The 19,857-nt window shown below is 42.0% G+C and overlaps 1 protein-coding gene across 6 annotated transcripts in view; it reads right to left on the bottom strand.

Annotated features, from left to right (window-relative positions):
* Positions 1-19,857, bottom strand: part of PKHD1 (PKHD1 ciliary IPT domain containing fibrocystin/polyductin) — a 266,267-nt gene that overhangs the window by 22,557 nt on the left and 223,853 nt on the right. For all 6 annotated transcript variants that reach the window (XM_083828669.1, XM_083828668.1, XM_083828667.1 and 3 more), the window contains one exon: positions 7,088-8,081. In XM_083828669.1, coding sequence (XP_083684795.1) covers positions 7,088-8,081 — 994 coding nt within the window. The remainder of the gene's footprint in view (positions 1-7,087; positions 8,082-19,857) is intronic.

Here is a 19,857-nt window from a genome sequence, read left to right as displayed (position 1 = left end):
CCAGTCCATCAGATAGGAGAGAAGCATCCTCCAAATTCATTAGCGACTTCTGTTAATTGCTGGAGATGGGTGGAAATACCTGTACTTACAATTCTACCTGCTAGTGGCAAGGAGCTAACCTCTTCCATAACGCACTCCCAAAGTTTACTGTTGGAGGAACATCTTTTATTAAATGTAAACAGCATCACGCCGGAGGTCAGAGCCTCGCCGCTGCTGCGTATCCCAAGGTAATACCACTTTAAGCTCCACATAAACTCTTAAACAGTTTCTATCCTAAAACCAGACCGTAGGTGGTACAGCTTTTTACGATATGTTATAATAGTGCAATAAATCTGTTAGCTTAAAATCGAATCTCCGTGGCCTTTTAGAGAAATCATCATTAAATGCAAGGCCCTGTTAATGATGCCATCCCAGTGAAATTGTTTAATCTGCTAGGGGGGTGAAAGGTCACCAAATGAATTTTTTATAATACATCAACTTGACACGCAATAGGGAAAACTGTAATAGATAAAAGCAAAGGAAAAGGGCACTGTCTTCTTCTGATAGGTCAATAGCAGCCAAGAGAGTCACTCATCCACTTTTCCTTCACTACCGTGCTCCTTTTCCATTTAATATGGACACCCAATTAATACCTCAGCACCATAGACAACCTCATTTTAGGTGAATTATAGCAATTCCTTCCCCCTTCTCTGAAATGAAAGTGATCACAATACATCATAGCATTGTGCGAATTAACGTTAATTGATTCGAGTTACCAAGCATTGATGGGCCACCTCTATAATCCGGCCCTTATTGGGAGCTGGAAGGGATGGAGGGAAGATTAGATTGCACCGTCCGTTGCTTTGACGACGGCGGTCACCTGATGGCTTGTTAGACAGTTGTACGCCTCTATTGCTGGCCCCAGTGGGGTCGTCAGTAAACTGGAGTGATGTCCAAACATCATTACACGCTGCTCCGATATTAAAGCAAAGGGATTAGCACCTTATTGCAAGCAACCTGGATTTGTCATTGTGCTGTCGTTATCCAATTTCCAGATGATAATGTGACTGTGGCCTGCGGGCGCGAGGTCCTGCAGCCAAACTAAGGTATGTGTGTATATATATATATATATATATCTGTATACATATATAGATGTACACACAGCCATACAGACACAGCACCCAAAGCCATTTAACCCTTAGTTCACCAAGTTCCTGCTAGCAAAGCATGTGGAAGAATGTGTCCCTTCTCCATGTGATGTCAAGAGCACGATCAAACAGCAAAGCAGACTGACCTCGGAGCCAACATTGGCTCTGATGCCACACCACCCCAGCCCTCCTGATAGAGGTGACACTGTTCGTGTTTTAAATAAGCCAGAATGGGGAAAGGGTTGGTCCTGCGGGGATGTGGCTGCGCCATGCACTCACACCATGTGAATCATCAACAGAGCAGGTTTTTACTGCAGGTCCCATTAATGGCTAAGAGGGAAAACAGACAGGAATGTGACATGAGCCACGCAGGTTTTGCTTGATAGTACTGGGGCACCAGATCCAGGATCAGGTCTCTTTCCAGTCCCTGAGAAAGCTGATGGGTACCTCTCTCGCTCTTGAGCTGATCCCAACACTTGTAACTTCTGGGGACAAAAGAGAGAATTGGGAAAAGCACCCCTTGAGCTGAGCCCCTTCATTTTTAACTCATCGTCCCTACTAAAGCTGTGCCTTCCTGACACTACCAATATGCTCGTAGTTCAGTTTTGATGCCCAGTTAGTTCCTAGATTTTCTGCTAACAAAAAAAAAAAAATAAAAATACCACCAGAAGAAAAGAAATAGCAAAAGGCCTTGTGATAAGAAATCCTTGAACCCCTCCGTTTCCCCACTTGAAAAGAATTAGGAACTGAGAAGTAAATACTGAAATTCATTCCAATTCCTTAAACGCACTATGATCATGATTTTTTATATCGAATAACACTGTTTATATGTGTATTTGCCTCCACTTTAATCTCATTAAGTTTCTTATCCCATTGCTCCTATAAACAGCCTGTTACAGAGTCCCACTCGTCTGATTAGAAACCTTCAAGGTTTCACTGTAAATTTGTTCGTGTGTTCCGTAATTTAACTAGACTGCTAAACAGGAGATGTTGGCCAAAAGGGGGGCTCAGCTATTAGAGCAGCTGAACAGGGAATATTGGGAATATTCCCAGGACGTTTACAGAAAATTCACTTCAGCTGTGTGGGGCAGATAAAGCCCCGATAGAGCCTCAAGTGTTGCGTTAGCTGCAGCTCTGAGGTCAGGACTTTTAGCATCCTGCTTAAACCCACAGGAAGAAAAGTCGGATCCCTACACAAGGATAAAATGGTCGCCTCCCCTTTTTAAAACCCCGTGCAATTACACTCAGCAGCCTGCCTAAAGCCCGCACAAAGGTTATCGAGCCCAAGCACTTCGGGCTCGGGATGTGTCAGCATTAATCTGGTTTGGACCTCTCACTCTGCCTGCCTGTGTGCATGCCGTGTGACATGGGGAATGAGTACTAACTTCTCATTTAGTCCCCAGGATGGGCATTGATGTCTGAATGAGCAGTTCCTTGACAATTTGCTTCACTTTTATTGCTTGCTGTGAGTCTCAAACAGCGACATTTCCTGCATGCACACATCCTTCACACGCTACCCCAAACCTAACTCTTAATAAAGGAAGATTAATGCCTGCAAATTTCAGTTCGTAGCAGGTTAAAGGTCCATCAGGGATGAGTGAGGTACCCTGCTCCACTGTGGGGAGATGACTGAATGGCTTCTGGATGACTGTCCGGCTTTATATTTCTGATTCTGTGTGAAGATACCTGCACAAACACATACGTATACATTTTTCTCTCTTGTGCTTTTACTTTTAAATATATCAAAATGTATATTGATATCAGGCAAACTTTGCAAAAAGAGGGATTGCTGTCTGTGAATATATTGCAGTATACATTTTTACACAGGCATTCACTGAAAGGTAAAGCTATGTGATAGCTGTCTCCGTGTATCTTCCCCTGTGCAAGACTATAGCAGTCACAGAAATCACTTCCTTCTTGCCTTGGATAACCAGTGAGCCATGCCTGAAGTGACCATAAGAAAGAAATTAAATTGAAATCCTAAAAGTAAAATTTAAAAAAAATTGAAATCATAACAGACAAATCTTTTTTCTTTCTTTTATTTTTTTAAAAAAATTCTTGGTGATGTGATACACGGCTACTGCCTTTCACATGACCACAGCAAAGTTTCCCAGGCTCCTTTCAGCCTCACTGTCTTGGGCTGCAAAGACGGACATCCAGCCTCTGCTGATCAAAGATCTTTTTGTAATCTTGAAGCAAGAGGGACCACAAGTCTGAAACCGCAGGCAGAATGGCCCTGCAGTGCTGCTTCTGTGAATAGCTGTGTGCCCAACTGGATTTTGCACGACTCAGGGGTGAAAACATTTCTCTTTTCCTTCCACAGGAAAATACACAGGTACACTTAGTCTGATTTGTAATCCCAGCCCCATTATCCTCGCCTGTGCTAGCATGTACTGCCTAAAGAGAGACAGATAGACAGTGGGGATATTACATGTCCCAACAGGAAAACCCTGATTTCATTTCACAAGTTATCTGTGGCCTTATTGCATCAGAAATGTCGGCTATGAGTAATTCCAGAAAAGCTGTGACTGATGGGGAGCAATAAATAACACTGCAGAGGAGCCTGTGTAGCTACGGGTGGATGGGCTCTGAGCTGGTCCTCCTATTTGGTGGTTAGTCTTCTCCTGAATATACATCCCAGGTCTTCCCCTAGTGAGATGGCGAATCTATGGCTTTAATCTGTCCGTGTTCTTGCCTCTGTAATAAAATATCCTCCTTCCTAGTGACCTGCCCTGATCCTTGCTGCTCAGACTGGTATCACAGAGCATGCACAGACAGGAACAACATCCGCGAATGCCAGCTGGGAGAGCAGTCCCCAGTACAGGGAAAATGTCATTTGTGCCTGAAAAAAAGACAACAACAAGGTTCTTTTCCTGGCACACGGAAGAGTGAGCCTCTTCTCTAAGTGATGATCCTGCTGTGATATTATATTGGTGCATTCCAGAACCTTTAATAGGGCTGTGGTGAGCTTACTTTGAAAAACCGTGGCTTGCTCCTGACCCACAGTGTAGCTATTGTTGCTGTTCTTGTTCTGATCATCAGTAATGGACACTGAATGAGGGGTCCTGTGTATCACACTCTACAGCATGTTATGTTTTGGGATACCATAAAAAAAGAAAACATTTTGCTAAAAGAGGCTGCAAAACCTCCTACATTTTTTGCTCTCCCGTTTTGTGATATCCTGCACACAAGCACCCTGCTGAAAATAGTGATGCTAGTTCTGCTGATAAAAAGTATTGCACAACTTCTGAGTTTGGCCCTAATTTAAGATTTGATCTTGCAAATAGTAATTTCCCACTTGTGCTTAAAATAATGCTACCTAAAAAGAAAACAAATAAGAACAAAACAAAACAAAGATTCCTATGATCCCAGAAAAGCAAACCTTACTGTGGGTACCCTACTACCATAAGCCACGCTGCATCTAGTAGGAAAATTACACGGGTTCGTAGTAGTTTGTACCACTAGCAGCCACCAGACATCAGGATGGTACAGGGGTCAGTGGTAAAAAGTCAGAGGACATGGTATTAATTAAAGAAAATAAGTCTTAGACAAATCCAATTTCTTTCTTGCATAGATGGAATATGCTTATACTTGGGTAAGGCTCAGTAGTGCACAACATCAAAAAATAACATTATGCAATATCAAGAGAGTACACAATAAGGTTGCCAGGCATCAAATCCCATGTCCCCTATTAAAAGCAGATGGGATATTACCTTTTCCATATTTCCCATATGCTTTTAATACAGATTCAGGATCTGAGGTTGAAATACACTGCTGTCTGCTCCCTTCCCAGACTTGCTCCTCACAGCCCTCTCTGCAGATAAGGGCTGCCATCTGGGTTTGCAAATAGTGGCTGCAAGAGACTGAAAAGAGCAAGATGAGGACTGGGGAAGGAAGGACAGAGAAGGTTGCTTGTTCCTGGGGAAGAGAGGAGAAAATGACCTTCAGAAATTGAGCCTTGACACAGAACATCAATAAAAAATTAGGACATAAAAAACTGACCAAAAACTAGTTAACTGACAGAGCTCAAAAGGTAGCTACCATTGGGAAGTCATTCTCAAGTACAAGGGTGTCCTGCATTGTTCTGTTCAAATCAGATGTAGTCCTGATGTTTTATCTACATAAAAATAAATAAACCCCAAAGACAAAGCCACTGCTCATACAATGCACAAAAGGATTGGTGGGCTGATAAATTATGGAGGCAACAGTCGAACATTGACACCTAGACCACATGGTGTCTTGGATCTGGGTTAACCAGCTGGGTGAATTGGGTCCTTGAAAGATATAATTGAAAGGAATTAGAGAATACAGTGATCAAACAGCTGATCATGATCTTTCCTATTCCTGTAGAAAAATGGGCTAATGGGATCACTGAATTCTGCCAGTAGAAAATGGGATTTAGTACCACTTTTTCTTATGGCATAGATATGGAGAAAAACTCTTGGCTGTTCAGACATCCAAATTTCACAAAGGCTTCAGAAAACAGAGATGGAGAAGGCAAGAAACAGAAAAAGGATTTAAATAGCTTACATTCACCAGAACTCAAACCTTTCAATTTATTAAAAAGCAGACAGCTAAGTGATTTGATTACTCTGGAGGTATCTGGAGGAAGAGGAAAAGCCAATGCCTGGCAAGTCACTGACTTAACAGTGAAGGACAGGGCAAGAAACTCACTGGAGAAAGAGAGTTTGACAAGAGAAAATAGGCAATTATTTGTGACAGCAAAAACAGGGACAGCATTCAACATCTAGGCACACATTTAAATAGCACTGGATGTGCCCAGGTCTTGTATCTTGAAAAGCAGATGATTTTTTAGAATAAGAATTTTTGGCCAAACAGAAAGGTCAACCCTGTGGTATCAGAATGAAGAGGGCTGCGACATGCAGGAGATTGAAGCAGAAGATTAAATGGTCCTTTCTGGCTTTAAATGTTAAAAGCATATGAATCAAGGTTTAGACCTGTAAGTTAGTTAAGGGAACAACCTGTCTTCCATAACGCATCTCTGGCACTACATCAATTTAGAAACACTCACAAATTTAATTGCTTAGAAGTTAAGAGCTTTTAGTTTCAAAACAAATTTACAGAAACTCTCCTTCTGGATTAAAACATCATGGACAGTTCTGTACCTCATAGAGATCCATGAACACCATGAGAATGTCATGGTAGTTTGGCTAGATCTGACTCAAGACTCCCGCTAATCCTTGACCACAACTCTGTCAGGGAAATTTTATAATGTGTTTATAATGTGCCATTGTCCTGGTTCCAGTTAGGACAGAGTTAATTTTCCCTCCTAGTAGCTGGTAGGGTGCTATGTTTTGGATTAGGATGAGAAGAGCGCTGATAACGTGCTGATGTTTTAATTGTTGCAGAGCAGTGTTTACACCAGGCCAAGGACTTTTCGGCTTCTTGCTCTGTCCTGCCAGCGAGCAGGCTGGGGGTGCAGCAGGAGCTGGGAGGGGACAGACCCAGGACAGCTGACCCAAACTGGCCACAGGGGTATTCCATACCATCTGGCGTCATGCTAAACAATATATAGGGGTGGCTGGCTGGGGTGGGGGGCCGGCTGCTCGGGGATAGGCTGGGCATCGGTCAGCGGGTGGTGAGCAATTGCATTGTGCATCACTTGTTTCGTACACATTATTATTATTAATACTATTATCATTATCACTATTATTATTATTATTGTTATTATTATATTCCTGTCTTAATAAACTGTCTTTATCTCAACTCACAGGCTTCACTTTCCCGTTTCTCTCCCCCATCCCAGGGAGGGAGGGGGGAGGGTGAGCGAACGGCTGTGTGGTGTTTAGCTGCCAGCCGGGTTAAACCACAGCAGCCATAGCCATATTTCAGAAAATGGAAAACATTGCATCTTGCTAAGCAGATCAAGTGGTATAATTGCTTCAGTCCACTTTAATCAGTAACAACATTTTTTTACGACACTGCAGCAGCCCACTTACCTACTGTTATCTCCTCCTGGGGAGAGGAAGTCAGGCTGAGTCACCATTAAAGTATCAACTGGTAAGTCCAGGTCTCCAGTTTGATGAGCATTGATAATTGTTCTGGCTAAAGTCTTCAAGCTGTCAATTGACAACGAACCCTCAAACTCAGTTCTTTGGTGGCCTGGTGGATCACCAAGTTCAATAATCAGCACTCTTGATGGACCAGCTGCATCAGATGGCTGCAGAGCTCGGGTGCTCGCTGGTCCTCTCCCCACTTTGTGTGAGCCAGACCTGCTATGAAAGGCTGTGCAAAATGTCATATCAGGGCAGTGATATTTCTTTTTGCTTGCATTGTCTGAGATGACCTTCAACATGCTTTCAGCTCCTGGTATGTGATGGACTACTCTGATTTGGTCATGACCAACCTGCAAGAAATCAGCTAATTGATGCATTATATTTGCCTCACCTTCTTCCCCAATGGCCTCACTCACAGTGAAAGCTATGTGAAGGGAAAGGCCAGCAACTATTTCTACAGATTCCTTCTCATGGAGAAGAACATAGAGGAGATTGTCCTCAAAGCTGAAGTAATTGGCTCCTGCCCTTTCGTTCCGTGAGAATGAAGACGGGGTTGGAGAAACATATTTCCCTTGAACGAAAACACGAAGGCTGAGAGGTTCATTGTAGAAAATAGCCAGGGGAAGTCTGGTTGAGTTCTGGCCACTGAGGAGGGAGAGTCTGAAAGTCAGAGGTGTTAGGTCCGGGAAGCAAACTGTGGTGAGTTTGGTGGATGGCAGTACAGAAAAGAAGGTAGAAGGATGCTCTGCAGGATAACAGGACGCATCACTGAAGGTGTCCATAAAGCTGTCTGTCACTGCTACCACTGGGAACAGCTCCTGGTTCACCATGGTGGCGTCCAAGTTTTCAAGGATGACAAGTGCATGATCTGCCTGTTTACAGAAGTAGCCTTGTACTGAGGGCTTGAAGATACACTTGTTGTCATCTCTGTAAATTCCTGGAAGGACAGATGGAGGTGGGGAGAGAAAAATAAATCAATAAAAAATTGTGTCGAATGTCATCTCAACAGGTTGTGCTGTAGCTGCATATTTTCCTATTTGGTGTTCAAAGTTACTTTTGCAAGTGCTAAAATTCTAACCAGTTTTAAGAGAAGCCTGGACACCAATGGATATTAAATGGGTAGAAACCACATCTACCTCCAGAAGTCCTTAAGCTGAAAATAACCGAGAACTGAATCCCAACCTAAGTGTCTGAGATTAGTCATTAGGACCTCTTTATGGATCTGTGCAGAGGAGACATAGTCCATACAGTCCTCTGAGTTCAGATAAGTTCCATCTGACCAAATATAGGTCTCTGCTTTAAGATGAGAGAAATTGTGCCTCAGGCAATAATGATGAGATCATCACTGATTATAAAGACAGAAAAAAAGTAAATGAGTTCAGATATGGGCACCAACAACATAAACATTTCTGCCCGGAGCATCCTATGAAAAGACGTGTGTTTCTGTTTTTCCTTCCTTCCTTCAAAACAAAATCAAAGGAGGAATTTGCTGCTGTAGCCAGCTATAATCCTCCTTCCCTTCCTGAGCCCGCTCTTCCCTAGTTAGCTGGGCTCTTGAACATGTTAGGCAAAGAATGGCCAATGTCTAAACTAACTGAGCTCCTCATTCAGCAATGCTTAGTGCTAATGATAAAAAGAGAGAGCAACAGAACAGAGTCACAAACTTCTGAATGAAAAAAAAAAAAAAAAGAAAAAAAAAAGCATTCCCCTTACTATGGAAACACTGCAAATGGGAAAGCCACTGCTAGACGATAATGTCAGGCTCCTGGAAAAGAGGAACTATGAGAAACCTGCCAGGTCCTGCTTATTGTTACATCTCAATGCCTGAATCCTGTGGACATTTAGCTACGATTTATTTCAAGGTGATTCCTCGTGTGCAGACTGCTGCTCTGATCTATAAGCACTTCCCAGGGTGAGCTCTCACTCTGAACATCACAGAGCAAAGTGATGGAATGACATAAATATCACACTCGGCTCAGGAAGGAGGTCCAAGTGACACAGCATCTATGCAAAAAAAATAAAATAATAATAATTTTAGACAGTGCTTTATTGATTTCTATTCCTTTTTCTCAATTTTTTGGCTTTGTCTTTCTATTTTTAGCTGTACCAGCATGAGTGTTTTGTCAGGAGGATGTGCTGGGAGAAAAGGGAGGGGAGCAGCAGCATCATGGAGAGACTGCCCTTGGATATTGGGTATTGCCCCGGAGCGCGGGGAGGACACGCCGAGCAGCCCGCAGCCAGCCCACAAAGGCTGACAGATCTCGTTTACTCTCCCGGAAACATTCAAATCACTCCCCATCTCCCCCCAGTGCCATTGCTCCTGCCTACAGATGGGGTTTGTTAATGTTTTGTGATTTCCCAGGACTTCCCTTCGCCCCTCCGAGCAGGTTCGCTCGGCTCCCTGCGCGCCCGCCCATGCACGCGCACGCAGCGCTGCTCGTCTCCTTCCGAACGGCCTTATCTGCCAGTCACAATTTCTGCAGCCTGCAATTTCGATCACTTTTAAATGAAACCCATGCTGGCCTTGGTAATCATAATGTCATTTACAATTTACCACAAAACACGTTTATTCAGTTAGTAGCACATCGGAGAAAGAGAACTCCATATGAACTCGCCGCTGAAGCCCTAATCTGATTATTTCCTCATGAAAATCCAAGCAGGGGTGCTTGTAAGAGGGGCTTGAGAGGAGAAGGAAAAAGTGCGGCCTGGCCACAGCTGACTCTCATAATCGATGCGAATAGATAAGCGACGCAGCGTGTCAGGGCCAGCAGCTAATCTGCCCCGGGGCTTTGCTCTAAAAAAGGCCAGAGTGGACAGGACTTAATAAATACTGAGTGACCACTGAATATTGAGCTGACATGTGCTATTTACATTGGCGATGAGCAATAACAGTGATAAATTCCAGAAGCCTCCCCATGTCCATAAACGGGGTGAAATTCGATTAAACAGGGTTATATTTGCGCGTGCACGTGTGTTTGCACACGTGTGAGAGGGAAAAAAAAAATTGAGGGGGGAAATGGAAGAGAAACCAGGCGTGTGTGAGTCAATGTGAGACCTTAAAAATGGGTGGGAAAGATGGAGAAATGTCATGTGTCCCTCTTGGTGCATGCAAGAGGAAGAAATAGGAGATGGAAAGTGTCCGTGCCCACCCTCCCCAGTTATTTCCTCAGCCTCAGACAGCAGGCTGTGCTTTCTGCAGATTCCCTTGCCGTCGAGTTTGCTATTTAATTATATACATCCACATGCACGCACACACCGCCACACACAAACATATATATCTATATGAGATTTGAGCGCTCAGGTTGCTTCTAGGGCTCCTGACAAATATTAACTTTGTGTCAATATTTGTCCTTCCTGTCGTGAAATGAGGATTTTCCACCTCATTTCACATTTGAAAAGAAAAATGCGCCGAGGGGGTCCTCTTTGCTTAGGAAAAAAAAAAAAAAAAGAAAAAAAAAAAAAGAAACACCAACAACAACATCTCATATCCTTTATTTAGAAAAATGGAGCAGGAGGGAAGGAGGGAAGAGTATTTTTAAAATAGATGTTTTGACTTAAAGGCACATAGAGTCCTTTGCAAGTCTCCTGCCTTTTCCCTAGTTCCCCAATGCCAAATAAATAAAATAAAATAAAATAAATTCTACATTTAAAATTGAATGAAATACATCAACATTAATGATTTTCCCCTTCAGGTTAACACCACCATTTCCTTCAATAATTTTTACCCATTTCGTGATAGATTTCACAATTCATGGTACAAGGAAAAATATAGTCGTTTTTTGACAAAAACAAAAGGCAACGTCAGGTTTTTATCAAAATAAAATAAATCTCCCGCAATTTTCTTTCCATCTGACTGGATTTGCCCGTCAGTTATTTCTAATTTAACAACAATTATAGTTACAAAAATATAAAAGCGTGTAGGGGAACAAGGGGGAGGGGAGAGATAAATGGGACACTGTTTAGAAATTGCGATTCATTGGCCTTGGGCTGGCCAGCACATATCTTTGCTGAGGGGGAAATATTCATCAGCATTAACTGTTCCTTTTGACCTGCTGACATTCAAATGTGAAATAAAAAAATAAAAAAAAAAAAGAAGACCTGGCAATAGGACTTTGGAAATGTAGCAGTCTGCAAAGCTAAATTATTCTGAGGTCAGTCATTTTTGCTATGCAAAAGGTTTTCTACATTTCTTGGGTTCAGATGTTCCCTGTAAATAATTCTGGACCCAATTCTCCTATCTAATCACCAGCACAGGGTCCTCATGCCTACGCACTCGTTATTTGAAAGCCATGGCTCTGCAGTCATTCGTCTTGTGAATCTTCATGTGCAGAAGTGCAAGCAAGCCTGTCAACTTCAGCAGATGTTGAGACAATGCATCCCCCATCATTTTAAAAAATACCACTGACTGCAAATTAGGAATATCATGCAACTGAATGTACCAGAGCCCACATGGAGGATAAATATGCAGATATGCAATGCCAGATAACATTTTTTGCACAAGGCATGTGTTGGGAACACGTGCAGAGCAATGCATGGAGGTGAGTGTGATTGCTCGTGTATTTGCGTGAGCACATGTGTGTGAGACACATGCACATAAATACACAGCCATGCCAGGGACTGTATGTATAACAATTGAGTAGTTGCTTTAGGCTGCTAATTCTTTCTCCTAAGGAAAATTATTTATGAAGGAAATGAGTCTCATAACACTGTATGTTTTTATGCTCTGCTGTTTATCGCTCCTCCATAAAACCTTTGAACCCTCTGGCCAATTGTGGTCATGTCTGGGGACTCAAAGACACTATGTTCCTACAAGTTCTGTTAAAGTGGGTGCCCAGGCGGGGAGAAGATAGATATTAGTGCTCCCACTAAAAAGGCTGTAGTGTAAGCTCACCAATACGCACCACAGGATCTGCATTGGCCCTTCCCATACAAATCGATATAAAAACAGGTGCAGTACATGAAATATTTGTTCTTGCACTCACTGTCTGCATACATGGCCACACACATTGCCAGTATTTATTCACTATGAAATTGAGTATTATTTGCATCTTTCACATGCTTATATATTTATTGTGCTAGCACTAACCCTTCAGAGCTCCCCCATGCTTAAGAGGTAAGGCATATAGGTCATAGATAATAGTATATCTTTCCAAGTGACAAAAAAATCGCAATTTTATCCAGTTACATAAGGTAGAGTAATAAGTCATTCTTGGCCTTGAAACCTAAGTACACAAGTTTTCACAGAAGACTCTAGAGGCACATCTAGGCCAGGATGCTCTCCAAAGTGGTCAAAAGGAGGTGTGTAGAGAGTGTATGAGAACAGGATATGCATACAGCAATGTTCTCCCAAACTGTTCCCCAAGCATTCAGTGATTTACAGCTCTGGAACCTTTTGAGTCAAAGAGAACAGCTTCAGTCTTTGTATTCGAGAGAAAATATCAAACCTGTCTCACAAAACAGCCAAAAGCTTTGGAGGATAACCCAACCAGGGGCATACATCTTCAGCTCTCTCGGATGAGGTGGTCGATACATCTGAGATGCCCAAATAGACCTTCAAACAGCTTTTTAGACTGGCTCCTGACTTGGCCTAACCTCTGGAAAGCACCCAGGAATTGTTTTGGAATCTGCTGGATCCAAACTGGGCTTGGAACTGTTCTTTTGGATGTAGCAAGAGTGAGTGGGAAGCTCCAGTGGCCATTCCCTAGAACTCCTTGACTCACGAGTAGACATCAAGCCTCTTTCTGCTATTGTCAGCACTGTCCCAGAGCAGCATCCAGTTAATAAAATCTCTTAGAAAGGCACAATTAAGAGAGGATTTTTGTCCTCATTATCATTATTGATTGGGGAACTTTAGTCATTTTAGCCATCCTAGCAACACTAAGTTCCCCATGATGTCTATTTAGGGAATAAATCCAACATGCAGACAAAAGAGGCATTACGTGGCATTATATTGTGCGTGGAAAAAGAGAGGATTAAACAGCTGAATTACTCTGTCCTTCATGATTCTGTGCAATTTCAGAGAGTCCCCAAAAGCACTGCGAATTAAGCACCCTTAAATTATAACCCTGAACGAGGGAGAAAAGGATGTTGCAGAAGTCATTACCTTAAACCTTACTGTAACACAATCAAATGTGTGGTATGGGACTAGTGTGAGCAGGACAGACCATGGGTGGCACTGAGAACACTCACAAGAAAGCATGGGTCTCTACAGCCTTCTCGAGGGCTTGGAGGATCCATCAATGCACAGTGAAAGGGTAGAAACTGGGGGGGGTTGTACTAGCAAAATAAAACCCAGGGCCCTGGCTGGGGCTTTTTGATGGTCTCATGAAGCAAATAGAAAAATGTGGAAAAGTATTCCCAAAACCTCTCAGGTTCACCAGCTGTCATTCAAGGAGCTGATAGCTGGATGTGGGAAGTATTCTGCCTCCCAGGAAAGACATTTAAAAGAGAAAAACGCAAACAGGACCATCCTTCTGTCCAAAATAATTCATCTTTGGTAAAACGTGTTGTTCTGCAAATATCATTTAATTTCTTGTGTTGCTGCTAAAGTTTTTCCCCTTATGTTTCCCTTCAAGACACTTCTGTTTTCTTTTAGGTGTATTTAAAGCCCAGAAGGATTTTTCTGTTCTGCCCAGCAATGCCACTGAGTGAAGCTTTAGACAAACCGCTTCGTGTGGCTCAGTGCTAAGGGGCAGCAAGCAGCAGAGCTTTTGCCAGCGCGGTCCTAACCTCCAGCTCTCTGGCCAAGGAATGATAAAACTGCCACCACCACCTGACAGCAGAACAGCAATTTCATCGGATGCCAGACCCCAAAAATGAATGTGGCTGTGCCATGCACCGCTCTGAGCTGTGGATATAATGAGTTTTGAATGGGAAGTCCCGGACACAATAAATCTGTGCCATATGTGACCATTTCCTGTGTCAGTTCCTTTCTCATAACCAGTGGAGGCTTCGCCCTCCCCCTCGCTTTCCCTTTCATGACCCCACACCAGGGCTCTGAAATCTTTCAGGGCTGCTTATGGGCCTCGGGCCTTTCCACAGCAGTTGCATAAATAAATGAGTTTGACAGCAAACATCGTAACGGTTAGCAGTAATGTGCGCTCCACACAAGTGCCTGCACTACTCGCTGGAGAAATGGGAGAGGAAAGAGGTCGTTTTGTTACTGCAAACAAAAGTATGTTCTCTGACAAGTGGTGAAAGAATTAGTCAAATAAACTTGAACTCTATTAAGACCGTTGCTGCCAGGTTTTGTTATGGACTGGAAGGTTCTCAGCTTCTTTTTTGCAGTTACTGCAAAGACAAATCATCCTTTTCTTCTGCGAAAATAAAGTTAGGGTATAAAACGAACTGCCTCAAAATAAATTTTGCAGGGAACTCCATTTTACTATTATTATTATCATTTCTTCCCAATGAGAACAGTTATTTGGTCCTGGGAACCGATTCTAAAAGAGACTGAATGATTTTCCATTAGAAATGAGCCAGAGAAAAACAACAAATACCTGTAGATATTGGAAGTATTCAGGTTAGAATTAAGGTTAAAATGACAATTACTATTTAAGACATAGGTGACAGAAAGGACAGAACAGAACTCAGTATTTGCCCTCACATTGTTTTCCTATTTTTTTTTTCATTAACAAATCAAACATTTTGATTAAATACCAAAATTATACTAATTTTTCAGCTTTTTCATCTGAGAAATTGTCATATTTTTAGACTATATTTTTTCTCTAAAACTATTTTATTGAAAAGCCTTTTTTCCTCAGATATACTATTGAAGCAAAAATATTACAAATATCCCAAGTTCAGTCCAGAAATGTTGCAGACATTTTAATTAGTATACTAAAGTAGAAGCTTCATAAAAATGATCAGGAAGTAAGGAAGGTTGTTTTCCCATGTTCAATGTAGAGAGAACAACAACAAAAAATATTAATATCTTAAAAAGGGAAATTGGGAGATTTAGTTCAGAAATCTTAAAAAAACATGTTTCTGGCTAAACAAACAAACAAAAAGCCTTGGAATGGTTAGGATTCAGTCAAGCTACTACAATTGGTGAGTTTTTATCAAGTTATATTAATTTCTTTCAGGAGCAGTGTAAATATAAATACTGTTGGATCTAATGGATGAGTGAGATGACTTCTTGGGCTCTCTACCCATCCTGCCCAATGTTTCCAATATCTTTTTATCAGCAACCTTGTCTCTGATTTCTTCTTTCTTTTCCTTTTTTTTTTTTTTTTAATAAAGAAAAGCCATTATATAATATTATACCATGACACATTTATGAGAATGGACAGTAATGGGAGGCAAATATTTTAAGCCTTAGAAGTTGAAATGAATCTGAAAACGTAGCGCAGAATCTGAACACCTATGAAAACATCTGAAGAGCTAAAATTTGAGATACAAAGGCTAGAGTCATTATTAAAGCGTGTGGAATGGGATTCATCATATTAACTTTATCTGCCTAAATGTTAAACATCTAGTTTAAGCTAATTGTCTAGTCTAGCTGCTCATCTAGACAATAATCATGAGAGAGAGAGAGAGACTTTTAGATGGTCATTAATTCCCTCTTTCCCTGGGATAGATTGCGTCACTTCTTGAGATACCTGCCTCTGCTTCTATATGGGAAACCTAGGTAGCTAGCTCGAACTGAAGGCCTGTCTTTTGGACAGCTGAAGTGAGGTGAAATGAATCTACCTCCTAATGATACAGCTGAAGAAGCTTCCAGAATAGCAAGAGTAATAGGTGTTGGTATTCACCAAGTATTTTAAAATAAGTGGGAAATTGTAGCTCTGTACACACCTCTAAAGTAACCTCTCCAGTTATGAACAAGGGGAAAGATGGAAAGAAGGAAGATGAAGCCACTACCACGTTAATCTAGAAAATAATAAAGCTCCACTACCCCTGAATGAGATCTTTAGCACAACAGGCTGCAAACACCTTGTTGAGAAAGACCCTGAAAAAGAACAAACTCTACATTTGTCTTTTGCTACAAGAGTTCATCCACTGGGTACAGATATCCGCACCTCTCAGTAGCCCTGGTTAACCTGGTGCAGGGTCACCCTGCAGACCACAGCTTGTTCTGCTCCTCATCAGCAGAGCTTGTGTAGGAAATGGAGCGAGCACTGAGAAAAAATGTCTCGGAAAGCACAGAAATAGAAAAGATATTGTAAAAGAGACATTCCAGCAAATACGGTGAGAGCCTATAAAATTAATTCCTAACGTCTGGAATCAACATGAGGGCTGGCCTGGAAGGAGACTGGTTTCAAACACCACTTCCACGAAAATTAAATGAGCCTGTAGGCGTAGTCCTAAAGCGCCATGACTGCATTGAACCCCGGGAAAAATAGGTCAGAAGAGATTTCTGGATATCATTCAGTTCAAATTCTCACTCAAAGCAAGGCTAACCACAAAGTTAGATCAGGCTTCAGAGGGCTTTATCACAAATCGTAGTATATCTCCTTTTAGGCTTTTATATATTCACTAGGACAAATTTCCCAGTTTGGAGGCTGTCCAGAGAAACCACCAGGGTTGAAAATGACTCAGACAAGGTCTGTGATCCTAATGAAGTTTTCATACAACATAACACACATGCAAGATGGTTTGAAGAAGCTTTTGAGGCTTACTTTTGCAAATATCTGTTTTACTCCTGCGTGCTTGTTTTAGGCAGTCCAAGGCCTGTTCCCTGTCCCATCAAAGTCCTCTGGACAGCTCCAACAGAGAAACAATAGCTTCAGAGCTGGAGCAGATCTTGCACTTCACCAGATCGTGTTCTTCACCTTCAATATAAAAGTGAATGAACTCAGTCCTTACTGCATGGTGTGGTGCCCAGGTAGGCAGAAAAAGAATAACTACACTGGCTTGAAGTCCAGAGTGTCCTGCATTGACTCGTAGGCACCCCTTCTTTTGCATTTTATTCCAGACTTTCTAGTGACCTGCTTGAAATTTCAGACAGCCCTTGGAGTTATTTTGGCCAGGGAGTATATTTAAAACTCATTGTGCCTAATGTTGTTTTTCTACAATTGAGAAGTAATCAAGAAAGACGTGAAAATAAATAGACAAGTGAGAGGCAAAATGAAATATGAAGTGGCTAGAAAGGAGCCTGCTCTCTAATGTATTTTTTCAGCTTATTATTGTAAAAGCCCAGAGCAAAAGAATAGCTTTGAAGAGTCTTTTGTTAATAGTGGCAAGGTTGTCTTTTTATTTTTCTTAACTTTTTATTTATTAGCCATGCTGCACAGGGTACTTCCATAACTGATGGTTGGGTTTCGAGTTACAGGGACTTGTTTAGTCTGAAAACATCCCAGCCTGTGATGGGAAACTGCAAAGAGAAGTAATGGCCTGTTGTCTCGTGCTTGAAGGGACTAAAACTGAAGCCCATTTGTTCTCTACTTCTCCCTGCGATTTCTGGTGGTTGAGCTTGCAAAGGTTTGGATGTCTCTGTTTGGATGGTTAAAGTGCATTCCCAGCAGGCCACTTCCTCAGGTGGTCTATCTGATGACAGCTTGATGCTTAGGCCAATATAAAACAGCTGAGGTTTTGACCCTGTCTGAGAATAAAATTATAAAGCTGCATTCCTACATGGGGCAAGGATTTCATCCCGCAGATTGCTGTAATAAAAAAGTTTTTGAATGTTCTTAGCTGATGTTCAAGCTTTAAAATGTGACAGTCAATGACATTTTTGAGACTCTTAGCACTGGGATACTATGCATTTATTCATCATTGCCTTGAATGTGTGCTTAAGCATACAAATATTTCATTGCTACAAAATTTCATTCAATGCAGTCATGTGGGAACACACTAGCTGCGCACAGAAAACCAGACAGGTGCATTAAGCACATTTGTTTCTTTGAGACTTTTTAGTGCTTTATCGCTGGTGAACAAAAGAGGTCTGAAGCAGAGTTAAGATAGGCAGAGCAATATCGGATCGCCCAAGGCTGCTTAGCTCAGGCATCCTGCTGGCATTTACAGGATGCTCTTCATGCATAATAGCCTATATTACCTAGCCTTTTATGACAAGAATTGCCAATATGGACAGTTTGGGGTCTGCTCTTTTTGGTATAACACCAGCATTACTAGACAGCAAGGTGAGATGAGCACTGTCATGATTTTTACTTATTTATTCTATGGCATCAACAGTATCAGAATAGTCTCCAATTTCTGGGCATACTAATCAATAAGCTTATCAGGCAGGCACCTGAAAGGGTTTTCTGCTCATTTGGATCATCAGAGAGCACCTTTCTGCTCCCAGGGTGGCATTAAGAGCCAAGCCAATTTAAAGAGCCCATCCGGCAAGGGTTGCTCAGTTTTCATATGCCTCACCTGTCCCTGTTGCAGGGGATACCTGGCTGAAGCCTTGTAGGTCGTGCTTCTATCTTGTGAGCATGCAAAGTCTCATTCCAGACAGACCACACTAAGTGCAAAGACCAATCTAGGTGGGCAGAAAATGGGCTGGTTCAAACCAGTCCTAAATTTTTATCTCTGCCCTATCAAGACACCTGGACTATAACCACTCTTTTCTTCATGAAGACCTCCAGAACTCTCCTATGCACAATTTCCCTGGGGAAGAGCTTTCTGCAGAGAGATGCATTTTCCAACCCAAGTCTTGCCAAACAGGGTGGCATATTATATCAAGAACACATGATTTTGCATTTTCTTGCAAGTTATTTTTCCATGAGGTCCAAGAACTGGGGTCTGTGACATGAATACCCAACCAGAAGGATGTGCTGTGGAAAAGACCCCCACGCTGCCAAGGACATTGAGGGAGGAGGAACATGGGGCAATCTTGATGCTTTTTTTTTTATTATTTTTGCTCTTGGTGGCTCACATGGCACAAGCGGTCAGACACAGAGGCCTCAGAAGTCGCGATCTGAATTTAATAAAGCTGTCTGAAAGGGGAGGGAGACAGGGAAAATAAGATCATGGAGATAATAAAGGCAGAGATAGGAAGAGAGGAAAAGAAAGAACATTAGAGATGACTGGTGATGGCTGTTCTCTTTCAGACTCAAGTGGCCAGAAGTGAAATATTTACCAAAGAGGTGGGACACCAATTCATTATGAAAAGAATAATAAAGAAAAATGAATATTTTATGATTAGAACATACACTTCGATGCCCCTATAGGGAAGAAAGTCAAAAGGCAAGGATAATGGCAAGGCACAGCAGGGCAACTAACATAGCTGCATGATTTCATTAAAATTTGGCAGGTATTGGTGTGATTCTTTAAACTCTGTACAGGTACACCTATAGTCTGCAAGCAGAATTAAGTCAGTGGAAATGGGAAGTGGAAAAATATCCACTTTCAATGTAACAATAAATTCCACAGATTAGTAACGTGAGAGGGTCAGCCTGCTTCACCATACCAGCAACCTCTCTCCCATTTCTGTTTGGGGAATAAAAGTTATCTGAAGGGTCAGACGGAGAAGGAGGAGGCTCATCTAATCTTCGCCGACATCAACAGCCAAATCCCCCACTTAGGGTTGTTTTTTCTTGTCTTTTCTATAAGATTTTTTTTGTTAGAAAAACCAAGAAGACACCAGAGGGAAAATAAATGCAGATACATTTTTAATGCATACATTTAATTTTTAGAACATGGTGGGCACTTCAGTGCTGGGTACTGGAACTGTGAGGGGGGATTTATCTAATCAGCCCTCCGTGGCCCCGCTTCATTGACATAATGTGGTCCTGCCAATTAAAGCACTCGAATCACAGCTCTGCATT

This window comes from Anser anser (assembly GCF_964211835.1).
Source record: "Anser anser genome assembly, chromosome: 3".
Classification (NCBI taxonomy): domain Eukaryota; kingdom Metazoa; phylum Chordata; class Aves; order Anseriformes; family Anatidae; genus Anser; species Anser anser.
Note: the sequence above shows the minus strand (reverse complement) of the source record. Positions and strands in the feature narration are given on the sequence as shown.